Source organism: Astyanax mexicanus, chromosome 1 (assembly GCF_023375975.1).
Source record: "Astyanax mexicanus isolate ESR-SI-001 chromosome 1, AstMex3_surface, whole genome shotgun sequence".
Lineage (NCBI taxonomy): Eukaryota > Metazoa > Chordata > Actinopteri > Characiformes > Acestrorhamphidae > Astyanax > Astyanax mexicanus.
In genome coordinates, this window is record NC_064408.1 from 90869235 (window position 1) to 90883637 (window position 14403).

Here is a 14403-nt window from a genome sequence, read left to right on the forward strand (position 1 = left end):
CTATGTAACAGTTTTAGAAATTAGTTTAGAATCTTTTGTTGTGAGTCGTAACAATGTCTTTGCACATCTTTTTACACACTTTTTTTTCTTAAACATGCATTTTTTTTACTATATAATTTTTTAAATGGTTCTAAATTAGTTCATCACATGATGGAATTTAATTAAAAAAAAACATCAATCAATCAAAAAAAGTAAATCATAACTTTTATTTCCAAACAAAAACATACAAAGCATGATTAAATAACATTTAACATTTTCTCATTAACACTTCATTTTCACATCTAGACATTTAGTACCTATTTAAAAAAAATGAAAAATAAATTATAACATCAAAAGATATACACAACATTCTAAGAGGCTGCTGATGGCATTTAAGGCACTCAGGTATTTAGAATTTTGCTGAGATTTTCGAGGCATTTTAGTAAATATACGTTCACGCGATCTGGATTCTTCTGCTCTGCAACTGTTAATAAATAAACACAAACTGACATGAACAAAAATAGCTCAAATAAATACAGCTAAACATACCAGAGAAACCAAATGCCACCTGCTATTGTGACATTCTGACTAAACTGAAAAAAGAAAAGTACCTTTCTTAGCCCGTGCATGAGCCTCGTCCACTTTCAGCCTGATGGAAGGAGACTTCAAAGTTGTTTTAGCCTTTTATGAGGAAAATCAGAGGCGGTATTAAATAAGATACACATTTATAACTACTCGTCAATGTTGGGAGTTTTTAGTGAAAGGTAAACCTTTATTATTAAGTGTCTTTATTAGCAGTAGTATTAGCTAAAATGTTAACACAGACCCTGTATTTACACTCACTCGTCATCAGAAACCCCACTATGCAGATACTATCTGATGAGTGTAAAAACCACAGTGATACTCTGTGCTTAACACCCATACCAGCAACACTCACTACAATAAAACACCACCATGTCAGTGTCAATGTTATGCTCAGAATACACAATGACCTGCAGTATCTCCTAAAAGTTAGTACACCACTCACATTTCTGCAAATAAGGTATTTTATTATATATTTACATGAGACAACTCTTTAGAAATGAAACTTCAATATAACTTACAATTCTTAATGTACAGTTACAAGGATCCAGGTGTAAATAGAAAGCGGGCTGGTAAAATATTTATGGGTTTGTTTGGGAATAATTATCTAACTCTGGCCACTTGATATTTAACACAGTGCAGCAAAGAACTTTCTGAGGATGTGAGAAAAGGAATTGTTGCTCTCCACAAAAACGGCCTAGGCTACAAGACAATTGCTAACACTGTAAAACGTTAAAGTTAGAGCACATTGGCCAAGGTCATACAGTGCTTTTTAAAGCCAGGATCCACTTAGAACTCATATCCAGAGATGTACACAATTGTGTTGACAGCTATTTAGACATTGAATTCTGTGTGTTGATTTAATTTCAGAGGATAGTAAATGACTATACTGCTATACAAGCTGTACACACTGACTACACTAGGTTATGTCCAAGTGTCATTACTATAGCGTTGTCCCATGGAAAAATATGATAAAATATTTGCAGAAGAAACTAAAAAATATTTAGTCTGGCCTAGTGCTGGGCGATATGACCAAAAATGTATATCATTGGATTTTTCAAGATTCAAGACGGTTCAAGAGATTTCAAGACGGTTTCATGGTATATCAGGGTATTTTTATAATTATTTCTTTTTTGTATGACTGGGCTTTAATATAGGTTTGTGACTTACTGTACTGTTAGGAGTACATATAATATAAAACACTAAGGCTTTAAATTAAGGCTTTGATTACTATTGGGTTTACTTCGTTACACAAAATTACACAACATATGCAGAAATCAGACTTTATCATCAGCAAAATAGCTAAAGAATGTAAAAAAAAAAAAAAAAAAAAGACCTTATAGAGATACGCCAACAACTTTAACACTTCTTCCTTTTTAAAATAAATATTTCAAATAGTTGAATCCATCCATAGTTGAAGCCATTAGGGGCCTTACAGTATTAAAATCAGCCACAATTCCCTTCTTTCTCCAGTTAACAAATACATTCAGTTCAGTTTGCATCAAAATGATCCTTCAACCTACAGTATTTATTTATTTAAACAGGGCTTTAGTTACTGCTCACCTCGTATCCTCGAGTTTTAGGAAGTTTTATCACTTGATGAATAAGTGATTGTTTACTCAGGACAGTTTTTGGGCTTGTCTTTGGGATAAAGTGCTGTTCTCAGGCAGGATGGAGTGAGGGACGAGTGTTTAAGCTCTATAGAGATAAGCTACAGTCAACGCCAGTGTTGTTAGCTTGTTATGCTAACTGGCAAGCGTTAGCTAGCAAGCTCTGCTACTGTTCTTTTCTGGCGGTTCTGTTCTACACAGCGCTCCGCAGTGCCTCTAGTGGTATGGTGGTATGTGGAAAATGCATACTGGTTCTAATTTCCCCTATGATATACCAAATGAACTGGTATACCACCCACAACTAATCTGGCCTATTCAGTGATGAATAAGCTGCAGTCATTCAAAATACACACTGAGAACTACTATGTCATAATTCATAAAAGACATGATATTTTAAACCTTGGCAATTAAATGTCAATGCACACTGTAAATATTAATATAGAGGCAGATACCTTTTGGAAATTGTGCAGCAAAGCCCACAGAGCTGAGGCTCCAATAGCACGGATCTCTGCTGAGCTGTTATCCAAGCATGACCACAGCAACCCTACAGCCTTGTCTAAGAAAATAAATACATATAGAAAGATCAGCATGGATATTTTTTTGCTTTTGTTAAAACAATAACCACATAGCCCAAGCAGAATGTTATGCCCACAGTGTAGATCAGACACAGCAGTGCTGCTGGAGTTTTTAAACACCTCAGTGTCGCTGCTGAACAGAGAATCAGAGAGACAACCAAGCACAAATAACCCCTTTTAATCAATGTAGAAAGCGTACACTTTAATCACGTAAATCTTCATTGCTTCCTTTTAAATCCACAAAGGTGAAGCACAGTGAATAAAGGACAAAAACTGGATTTCTGTCCACATACTGTACATAAGGATCTGATGGTATAAATAGTATGTATATATGGCATATGCATTTCAAAGTGCTGGATTATTCTTCATAAAATAAAATTAAAACAAATCTTTTTAATATGGGCCTCTAGTGTCTAAAAGCACCTACCACAGGCGAGCACTCTGGCCTTGTTGGCCGAGCAGAAGCAGATGTTGTGTAGGATGAGGAGGGCGGTAGGTGGGCTTTCTCCCAGCATGCTCTTCGCCAGGTCAACCAGCAGCTCCACAGCTCCACGCAGCTTCACTATCATCACCTGACCATCTTCCCCAAAGGAGATGCTCAGAAGCAGCTGCAGCCACTGAGACAGAGTGACCACTGCAGAACCACTGCCTTTACTGACCTGCCGAGGGATGGGAACGGACAGGAAATGCTGCAGGAAGTTACTCTAAAAAAGTGAGAAAAAGAAGAAAGACAACGGCTGATTACAAATTGTTGTGAGACCTTTCAGAGTTCAAAAATCAAGAGCAAACTTAACTAAATATCTGAGGTTTAAATATGACAGGCTCCTCCAAAATCCTCTCTAAATAATATTTTAATCAACTGCAGCTGATGTTCTTTAACCGATTCTACTTTTAACCATTTTAAGTAGGAGTACATTTTTTTTAACCATTACAATTTACAAATCATTTCTTCAGTTATACAAGTAATACAACATAGGAGGTATTACCACCCACAGTGGGCAGTGCAGTGGGGATACTGATCATGACTGGCAATGTCTGGCTAGAACTGTGTGTGTGGACATTGAAGTGGACAGTGGCTAAAATCAGATTTCACATTAAATGCAGGAAGCCCCACACAAATATGCCATAGGCCAGTGTAGAGTTATTTAGCTTCCATATTTCATAGGACTGAGCAAAAGTCATGGGACACAACACTAGTTCTGGTCCTATAATATGCAGGATGTCAGTGTATTACTTACATACTGACACTTTGCAAATCTTTAAAGGACCCCTAGTCAAAATACTTCTTGTAATCAAACCTTTTGATCATCGTACAGTTTGGTGGATTTTTACTGATTCAGTGTAGACACAAAAAATCACACACTTTAAAGCTAACACCTTACGGTTTGTTAGCTGAGAAACGTTAAAAAAAATGAGAAAGACTACAATATCAATCTCAGCACATAGATCCAAATTACATGAAGGATGGAATAGCATTTGAGCTAATGCTAGCAGCAGTCTTCTATGTGCTTGGCAAGCAGTAAACTGATTTGCATCAGAATCTCACGGCAGCTAATCCACCCTTTAAACTGAATAAAGTAAAGATATGGCACTCTGCCAGGGACAGCCACTGTAGAGCATTCGGCCAAGCAGGGCTCTGGAGGGACGGAGGGGAAAACATCCAAACCAGCCAAGACAAGTTTGCTTCTTTAGTTTTGCACTGGAGGTATGACGCAAATGTAAGTAATAAATCTCTAATAGACTTGCTTATATGGTTTCATATCTATAAACATGAACTAAACTATTGAGACAACTGCAAATTCAATACAAAAACACTCTAAAAAGCGTGTTTTAATCAGATGGACAAGTTTTATCATACAAATATAAACAACTTTTAGTTTACTACACATGCTACCGGTCTTTCATCAATGTTATAACATATATTGGTCCATCTTTCCCATTGGCTTATGACACCATATAGACTGCCACCTAAATTTTTTAAGTAAGTAAATGATGTTGAGTTGATGCTGCAGTTGGTCAGGTTTAGGTTCAGCAACAGTATGTGCTGAAAGAATGAGGTCAGCTGACTACATGAATATACTGAATATAGACCTGGTTATTTCATCAATGGATTTTTTCTTCCCTGATGATATGAGCATATTCCAAGATAACAATGTCAGGATTCATGGGGCTGGAATTGTGAAAGAGTGATTTAGGGAGCATGAGATCATCATTTTCACACATGGATTGTTCACCACAGAGTCCAGATCTTAACCTTATTGAGAATCTTTGGGATGTGCTGGAGAAGACTCAAACATTTGATTAGTACTGTATAAACTGTTTGTGATTATGCCTCTGCTGCAGACACAAAATATGTTAAAAAACATCAAAACTAAGTCTGTGTAAAGTGGTCAAAACTAAATTTATCTATAAACTGGTAAACAATCTGCTGAGTAAATTAACAGACTGTCGTGTGAACAAAACTTTAAGTTTAACAACTGTGTAAAAAAAATTACTTGACTAAACTTAACAAATAAGTCAACAAATAATTTATTTTATTGTAGCACTGTTCAGTAGAGCTCCGAGCTTTTGTCCATTTTTATACATACCTGTAGCTACATTCTATGAAAATAAAATGCTGTATAAAAAGGTTTGTGGTTTTTGCTGGCCAGCTTCTTGTATCCATATCTAATTTCATGAGCATTTGTCTGTTTAGTACCTTCTGCAGCAGACCCCTGCTGTCTCTGGAAATGGAGAGATTGGTCAACAGGGAGAAAGACAGACTGTGAATGTTGCTGTTGTCTGGGGGAACCTGAGCCGCCAGCTTCATTACTCCATGCATCAGGGAGTTGGTCACAGCAACTCTGGGTAAAGAAGCGTGACCTGAAATACAGCCACTACCACACACTGCCCTGCACGCTGAGAGAGAAAGAGAGAGAGAGAGAGAGAGAGAGAGAGAGAGAGAAAGAAATAGAGAGAGAGAGAAATAAGCAAAATGTTAACTGAACAGAAAATGTTGCATTCTGTATTTAGCTTCAAACATTACGGAAAATATTTCACAATAAATCTCATCTCACATTTACATACAGTAAGTTTTCTACAGGAAGATGAAGAGTGTACATACTGATCTGAATCTTGCCCGTTTAGCAGATGTGTGCAAGATGATAAAACACCTCCACACTCTATAAATACAGCCTATTTGCAGTATGTGACGTAAATGCAGCTCAGATTATTCTAAAAGGCTGATTTCATCACTGTGACGATGCTGACGAAAGTAAGTAAGTACGGAGTAGGTGTTCAGGAGGAAAATCATGATAATGATCAATATTGTGACAGACAGTCACTGCACCCCGCTTCTCTCTTTTTATATATATATCTATATATAGAGGCACAATACAGCATATATAATCATCTACAGCACTTTTAATAATACAAATATTAAGGAGTGGAATTAAGCTGCTGCAAATTTCATTTAGTTACTCTATAAATATTAAATTAATATTAAACAAAAACTTAAAATTCAGCTACAATAAGAATGCGATGTCAGTGATTAGAGGTATACAAGGAATTTATTAGCAGAATATTTCTGTACTAAACCGACATTTAACACCAGAATTAATTAACCAAACCTAAAAACTGAGCTGACAAAGTCCCCCCCACCGTCCTGTTCTCTTAAAAGAGAAAGTGAAACAAACATAAGGGATATGAGCAGTGAATCCTATGATCACGCAGGATAGGATGCTGCAAAATGGATGCTCAATACATTCATACATGCATTTGGTATGAGCACAGTAAAATGTATCAGCTTAATTTAAAACGATTTATTTTATTGAACACTGTTTTATAAGACTAATAGATAGTTTCATTTTCCTTCACACACTTCATAATTAGTTTTATTTAATTTAATACAACAAATAACCTAAGCCATGCTGGCACATTCAGAAACATTTGTGACTTAACAGGATTCATATACAAATGTACATATTTATAAAAATATAAAATTCTAATGGAAGCCTAGTCTGTGAAGTGATATCACTGGCGGAACCCAGTTTAACTACATATCAGCCTTACTGAGTATGACCCTGACCACAGAATGACCTTAACAGAGTATAACACACCCAAAACAACAAAAAGCTGCTGAACACTGCTCACCCCATATACAGCTGAGAGCAGTTAACTGAGGATTACTTTATTAAAGAAACTCACAGCAGAGAGAAAACTGACAATAATGATCATCACAGTGTGACAGGCAGTGGGTGGGAAACAAAGGATCCACATTGTTTCTCATAAATATAACAATATTAGTAACTAATCTGAAAGAATGAATATGGGTTTTGCGGCAAATTTGATGCTGTTCAGCCTGAGGGCCAAACTAAATAACATCACACGCTCTTCTTTAACACTTCCTGCCGGCGTTAACTTCTTAAAGAAGTGCCGTTACTGACAGCCCAACACTGCAGCACAGCACAAGATAAAATCACTCTGCACAACACCCACGCCATGCTGAACATTAAGGAGAAAGAACACTACTCCACCGTTCTGCTGAAGAGCAGCAGCAACAGCAGCACAGGTGTGAAGCCGCATCCTGTTTTAGTGCACAGTACCATTAGCGCTCTCTAACACACAAACACACATACGCAAAAGCCTGTACACCACTGTGATTAAACTGATGAAGTTGATGTTTCAAGTTCAAATAAGTATCTACAGGTAGTCTTTCTCTGTGTAAATTTTACTGACATGTGACTTGAGTAGCACTTAGGTACATTAAGAACAAAAATGTCACTACTAAAGTCATTCTTTAACTATTAACGAATGACTTAAATTGCAATGCTTACGTAAATGTATGATTAGAATAGGACTACTAAAATAAATGTATGAATAAAATAGCTATCTATTTAAATGTGTGACTAGAAAAGCAGTGATTAAGGAACTTATGATGGACTGAATGATGATTAGAATAGCTTCTGAGGTAAATGTACTGTGTTTTGCTGTTATATTTGCTGGTAGGGGTGAGCGATATGGCCCTAAAATAATATCACAATATTTCATGGTATTTTCGCGATAACGATACTCTAGGCAATATGACAAAAAATGATTTCAAGAATACACTACTGCAACAAAATGAAAATTAAATTGTATAATTGCATACAATATGATATGGCACACCCCTCACTGAGATCCTGAGATTTTTTTTCGATATCTAACAGAAGTCAGTGATCCAGAATGTCATGATACTAATAATAATAATAATGCACTCCATATATCTCCATATATCCATGACTAAAGCAAATTAACGATACTGGACAGATATAATCTGTCTATAGTAGATAAATAATATGAATTGAGAATAGTGTGGATTTGTCTTACCCTAGTATGATAATTAAGGGGTGGTGATATGGCACGATATTTCATAAATATTTTCACCTAATGTTTTGTAATGACCTTTTCTATAAAAAGCAAGACAAAAATACTTTTAGGTCGTGTAATTTACTATAAATGGTACGAAAGCGACAAATCTAATGAAAAGCTGCGGTACGTGCTATTCTGCCAAATGTTTAATTTTGTTTGGATTCAGGCAAACATTAGGACAAGACTGTGTGGAAGGTTACTGTATATAAATTCACTGCTTCACCCCATCCAATTAAACAGACACCCTATAGAACTCTCACACACAGACACCCCCTCACTGACACTGCCCCTATTGTAGCTCGTAAGCTTGTGTCACCCCTCCGTATAGAAATTTGTCATCACTTCTCACAATGCCTCTACAGTACTAAGCTGTGACTCAGTAGGGTTATAGTAAGAGCAGATATACACCTCCTACATCTACATCATCCCTACTGTCATCACACTTTCACTCTTCATCACTGCAGCAATCGCAGTCTCACTCCCAACCCACTCCCAGCACTGATTAGCTTGCTCTGCTCTCCTGACTCTTCTCTTCTCTGAACAAGAAAGAAACTCTTCAACAAAACCCAATTCTTTTGGATTAAATATTTAACAGCATTTTAGATTTTTGCAATTCATGCAAATAATGTACAGTACAGTAAAATGTTTTAGTGATTTAAGTGTAAATCCCAAAATATACGATTACACTTAATATTAGAACATAGAAAAATGTTAGATAAAAGTGACATAACTCTCCCAAAGGGGATTTTTTAGGTTGCTGGCACATAAACAATCCATCTGCATGGTTTTCACTTTCCTTTTTAACTTCTACAAAAGACAATGTGCTCACTCTCTACTACAAATTACATCCAAATTTACATGAACTCTAACAGCTTTATTAATTATGTTGTCACTACACACCTGAATATATTAGACCTGTGTGGATGTATAATGACTTTTAACATTCATTTAAAAGATGTTTGACCAGTGGTAGGATGGTCCCCCCTTATATGTGAGTCTCTGAGGCTCTGAGGGAGTTTTGCCTGATTCTCGGTCCTGTGATCACATTTCTGTAAATCTGCTTTGTGACATCAGTTGTAAAAAGTGCTATATAAATAAATTTGATTTCATTTCATTTACTATTTCACAGATAAAAATGTTAAAGCACTGTTTCTTTAGTTTATTGCTAATATTAATATTATTATAATTAGGGATGGACAATAAAAAATAAAATAAAAATCTTTAATGGTCATAATTTTACCCATGCCAAGCTCTATTTTAATTCATTATATCTTATCATGTGGGAGACTGGGGTTCCATTCCTGGTCTGGGTGACTATACTGCACTGCACCAAAAAGAGTCCTTGGGCTAGACTCCTAACACTGCATTGGCCCAACTCTGTAATAGAAATAACCTTGAAAGTCGCTCTGGATAAAAGCGTTAGATAAATGGCGTAAATGTAAATGTAAATGCTTGTTCTTTTCTATTGCAGTACATTGGTAATTTTTTTTCTGGGTTCCATCAGTCTTTTGATGTGGTTCTGCTTCTGTAATAGGTTTCTTTATTGCAATTATTAATGAACCCATGCACTTTATTTTTTCTGTGCTAATAGATGGTGGATAGATGTATTCAGAACAAGTAGTTTCTTTCTCTTCTACTTTTGTTCTTCTACTCTAGCCCGTTTCTGTGAAGACACGTTCACTGCAGCCACTGTTTCACTGAGGAAATAATGCGCTCACAGAAGCTTTCAGATACTCCACCTCCGCTTTGATGTTAGATTAGTGGTTTCAGTTTTTGACACCCACTCTTTGTCATTTCTCTGCCCTTCTCTTTCCCCAGTTTGGTTTTCTCACCTGTGTTGCAGTTGGCCGTGTACACACACAGCAGTTCAAGGACAGCGATCATTAACGGGTCGTACAGCAGGAGCCACGGCCACAGAGCCAACAGAGCAGCGGCCAGCCTCAGATCTGTCGCTGTGTCCTGAAAATACAGGAATACTTTAAACAACATAGTCTATATCTATTTGAAGACTCAACAAATCATGCATTAAAACAGTATGATGGATTAAAAAAATTATCATTTAAAGAATTAAACTAGCAAATCTCTGAATGGGTTTAAACAAGTACAGGCCTAAATTTATTTAACCTCCTTTCACAGGCCACCTTTTCTACTGTTTATAATATATATTCCACTTTATGTAATGAAGGTGATCTGACAAAATATTGATGTATTTTCTTCTTTTAGCATCAAAAACTCACAATTTATGAAATACATGATAATTATTGTGTTTGAATAAAGCAGTAATAAGTGGTTATGTATTGATGTGTGATGTGCGACTTATAAAAATAAGCATATATTTAACCAGTATATTTATTTTCTTGGAAATATACAAGGCAGTGTTAATTTTTTCCACAGGGGAACCACTTCCACCTAAATCTTTTTTTAAGAAGCTTTAGGTAAAAGTGGTTCACCTGTGAAATTGAGCTGTCAGCCTCGCATTGGCTGATTATGTGACCTTTAGTACTTGAAGTGTTCTCATTGGTTGTTTTGTAATCATGTGTGTTTTAAAAACTGGGATGTTATTAACTTTTGTCTTTTAACCTTGACAAAGTTCTGAGTGCCAAAACACGTCGGATATTTTTTTGTATCTCTAATAAATTGGAAATTCTCCAGTCAACAAGTGCTGTTGTTTTTTTTTTATTATTATTTTTGATCACTGGGTTTGTTGCCAGGCACCTTGTTGTGCAGTGAAGTTACACCAGATCTATCCATTGCCAAAAATCAATTTACTCTATTAAAAACTACAGGAGGCTCATCATACCAGATCACATAAAGACCATAGGTGGGCATGTTTCTGTATGTATAAAGAAAAAATACATAAAAATGGACAGCTTTCATACTTTGCACTCGTTATTTTGATACAGGCAGTTCCTCAGCACCTCAAGGACCATCCGGAGTTCCTTCAAGCTGTTCTCCTCCTGTTTACAAATCCAAAGAGATCAATAATAAGTCTGGGAGATTAGCAGCATGTGATATGGCCTAGAATATAAAACTATACCACAACGTATTTTCAACATGTGAAAAAAAGTAGGGTGGAAAAAAGTTAGGTAAGATGAATACTTTAAAGATGATGAAGCATACAATTCTGATAAATTTTAATAACAGCCAACAATATTTTGGCTAATTCTCAAATGTCTTGAATATTGCAGTGGAGCACAGTCTCTGTTAAAATAAAAATTTGTCCTGTTTTTTGTTAGGGGATGGATCAGTATCAAGTTGGGCAGTTATATTATGTACTTACAACTGTTTTTACAGCTCTTCAATGATGCAATTACAAGTTGTTTAAACAAGGCCAATATCATGAACTCAACTAAAAGTCCTATAAGCACTTGTTTAATCTCATTACTGGTCATTTACAGAAGAAGCTTTTGACGGGAAAGTTCAGTTCACCAAAACCAGCTACTTCTCTACACAGATTTGTCGAAGGAGAACTGAGACAGAAGCTTAGTAATTTCGATGACATGTCATCAAATACTTAAAGCTCTGATGGTATGTGGAAAGAAGAAGCTACAGTTACAAGAAGAGGGATATAAAACTGTTTGGTTGGAAGGAATTCTTTAAGCATTTAATAAAACACGCAACAAACAATAACAGATTACATAATATGGGCAACAACGTATGTGATTCATTTTACATGCATTTTACATTAACTATTTTATGTGTAAAACAGGTCAAACTAAACAGCTATCACGATCTAAATAAAATGCAAGAATTACCTAGAACTGTTAGGTCAAATCTACACTACGCTATCTCAAACCATCACTGACAGGCAATCAAACCGCTCAGGCTGGATGTTGTTGCTTATAGCATACAGGTTTACCACAGCATCTCCAGACTCTTCCACATCTGTTACATGTGCTCAGTGTGAACCTGCTCTAATTTGTCAAAAGAACAGGGCACTGTATCGCGAGTACAGGTCACGCTAGAGGACGTCAGGCTCTCATGTCACCCTCATGGAGTCTGTTTCTGACAGTTTGTTCAGAAACAAGCACACCATTAGTCTGCTGAAGGTAAATCTGTAGGGCTCTAGCAGTGGTTCTTCTTATCTTCCTCATACAATGGAGCAGATATCAATCCTATTGCTGGGGTGATGACCATCTATAGTCCAGGCCTACACTTCTCGTGTAACGGTATGTGCCCTGGTATCTTCTTTATGCTCTTAAGACTGTGCAGGAAAACTTGGGTCAACTGTGTCTTGTGTCATCCTGGAGCCTACAGCCTAATGGTACCAGTAGAAACAAGGACACTAGCAAAACTCATAAACAGAGAAACTCTTTTTTTTTTTTTTGGTGTTTGCCTCTCAGATTCATCTGTTGTCACTTTCATTTTTACAAAAGCAGGTGAACTCTTAACAATCACTAACAATCACCGTTCATACAGTATACTGGAGGGAAATTTAGGGCCGTTATGCATTTTTCTCATAGCATCATACCACTGTGACGAATAAGCACAGCAGCAGAGCTTGCTAGCTAATGCTAGCCAGATAGAATAACAAGCTAACACTGTAGTAACGGCAGCTCAGTGAAGCCTCACGCTGTTCCGCCTGGAGAAACATGAGAACAGAACACCTAGAGCTTCTGCTGCTGCTCCCTGCAATATAAGTAGCTATAGCCCCATTTATATCTAATAATAATGTAGCCTGAAGGATAATATTTATGCACACTGAAAGTATTTGTTAACTGGTGAACCAAGGGAATTGTAATAAACTGATAAACAGCTGCTTAAATACTTTAATGCCTCTAATGGCTTCAATAATAATATATTGTAAATTGATATTAAACTTGTGTCTTACTTGTGCAATAAAACATTTGAGAAATATCTCGTTTTTGTTTTTCTGCTAATGAAGTCTGATTCCTTCATATATTGTGTACTTTTGTTAAACAAAGTAAACCCAAAAGTAAGCCTTAAGTAAAGCCTTAATATTTTAAATGATAAGTACTCCTAACAGTACAGTAAATCACAAACCTATATTTAAGCCCAGCCTTGAAATAAATATGAATAAATAAATAATAATAATAATGAAAAATAATTCAAAATAAAAATACTGTCATATACAGTGATACGCATTTTTGGTCATACCGCTCATACCACTACTCTGAAGTTTACCTGCCTGTGTTCTGCTGTTAAGTGTTCCCTTACTTTTTTAGAACAGTGTATAAAGGATTATAGAAGAAACTATTTAATAAAAGGAAGGTCTTATTCAGATGCTGTATAATTAACTTGGTTGGTGGCTGTTTCGCATGTGAACTTGAAAACTTTCAGTGAGCTATATACAGTGTTTGCGAAAGTGTGGTAACTCATGACAACCCACAGATAAAAAACACAGCACTAGAGGTGACAAATCGCAGAGAAAAAAAGGAATCAGGCTTGATGTGAACACCTCTTTAACTACCTGTCAGTCTCCCTGCCAGTTTCTCATGAAGAAACTTGAAACCTTTTCAAGTTTTCCAGGATGTTTTTGCCAACTTTTCAATCTTCATCTGTTCTTTCTTTGTCCTATATATCCGAAAGTCTAAAGAATAAAGATGTAAGCAGTGCTGACAAAGCTTAAATGATTTTATAATATCCCTTAAAAATGCCCTGGCCATTAGAAAATGAGCTTTAGAATACCTATCTTAGTGAAGATTGAGAAATGTAAAGCACTCCAGTACTGGGCAGTAGTGTAGTGGACCTGTTGTCTCTGAGTGGACAAAAAAAACTCCATCAAATATCTTTGGGATGAGTCGGAGCAGCAGAACTAGTTGTCCGACATCAGTATCTAACCATGATAATGCTCTTGTTGGGTTGATTGTAATTAAATCCTCCTCAAAACAATATGTTGGAGGTGTCTGAGTCATGCAAAACAAAACTAATCACTGCCTCATGTGAACCCATATTTGAGACAAACCCTCAAAATCCTCCTTTTTCACCTCTTCCACCTTTTACTCCTCTATTTACGCATGACTAATATTAACTGAGGTTATTTTTGCAGATCATTTTACAAGATGTAAAAGGCACCAGAACCTTTGCTGAAATTGGAGTGTGCATTTTTAAAAACTTACAAGACAGTACAATTCTAAAATCTCTGAAAATAATTACATTAACTCATCTCCACAGGTAAAATAAACTCATCAGTAAAGTAAAGAGGAACATAATCAATTTTAATACATTTAATTGCAGAAGAAATACTGGTGTGCACAAACTTTAGGCAACTCATTGTACAGACTATTTCCATAGCCATATTAAAAGGC

At 36.2% G+C, this 14403-nt stretch overlaps 1 protein-coding gene across 2 annotated transcripts in view; it reads right to left on the reverse strand.

Annotated features, from left to right (window-relative positions):
• Positions 1–187: 187 nt before the first annotated feature.
• Positions 188–14403, reverse strand: part of rttn (rotatin) — a 79260-nt gene continuing 65044 nt past the window's right edge. For both annotated transcript variants that reach the window (XM_022683806.2, XM_022683796.2), the window contains exons 43-49: positions 11014–11091; positions 9967–10093; positions 5445–5644; positions 3174–3450; positions 2624–2727; positions 591–660; positions 188–463 (exon numbers count right to left, since the gene is read on the reverse strand). In XM_022683806.2, the coding sequence (XP_022539527.2) occupies positions 381–463; positions 591–660; positions 2624–2727; positions 3174–3450; positions 5445–5644; positions 9967–10093; positions 11014–11091 (939 nt within the window). In that variant the 3' untranslated portion in view covers positions 188–380. The remainder of the gene's footprint in view (positions 464–590; positions 661–2623; positions 2728–3173; positions 3451–5444; positions 5645–9966; positions 10094–11013; positions 11092–14403) is intronic.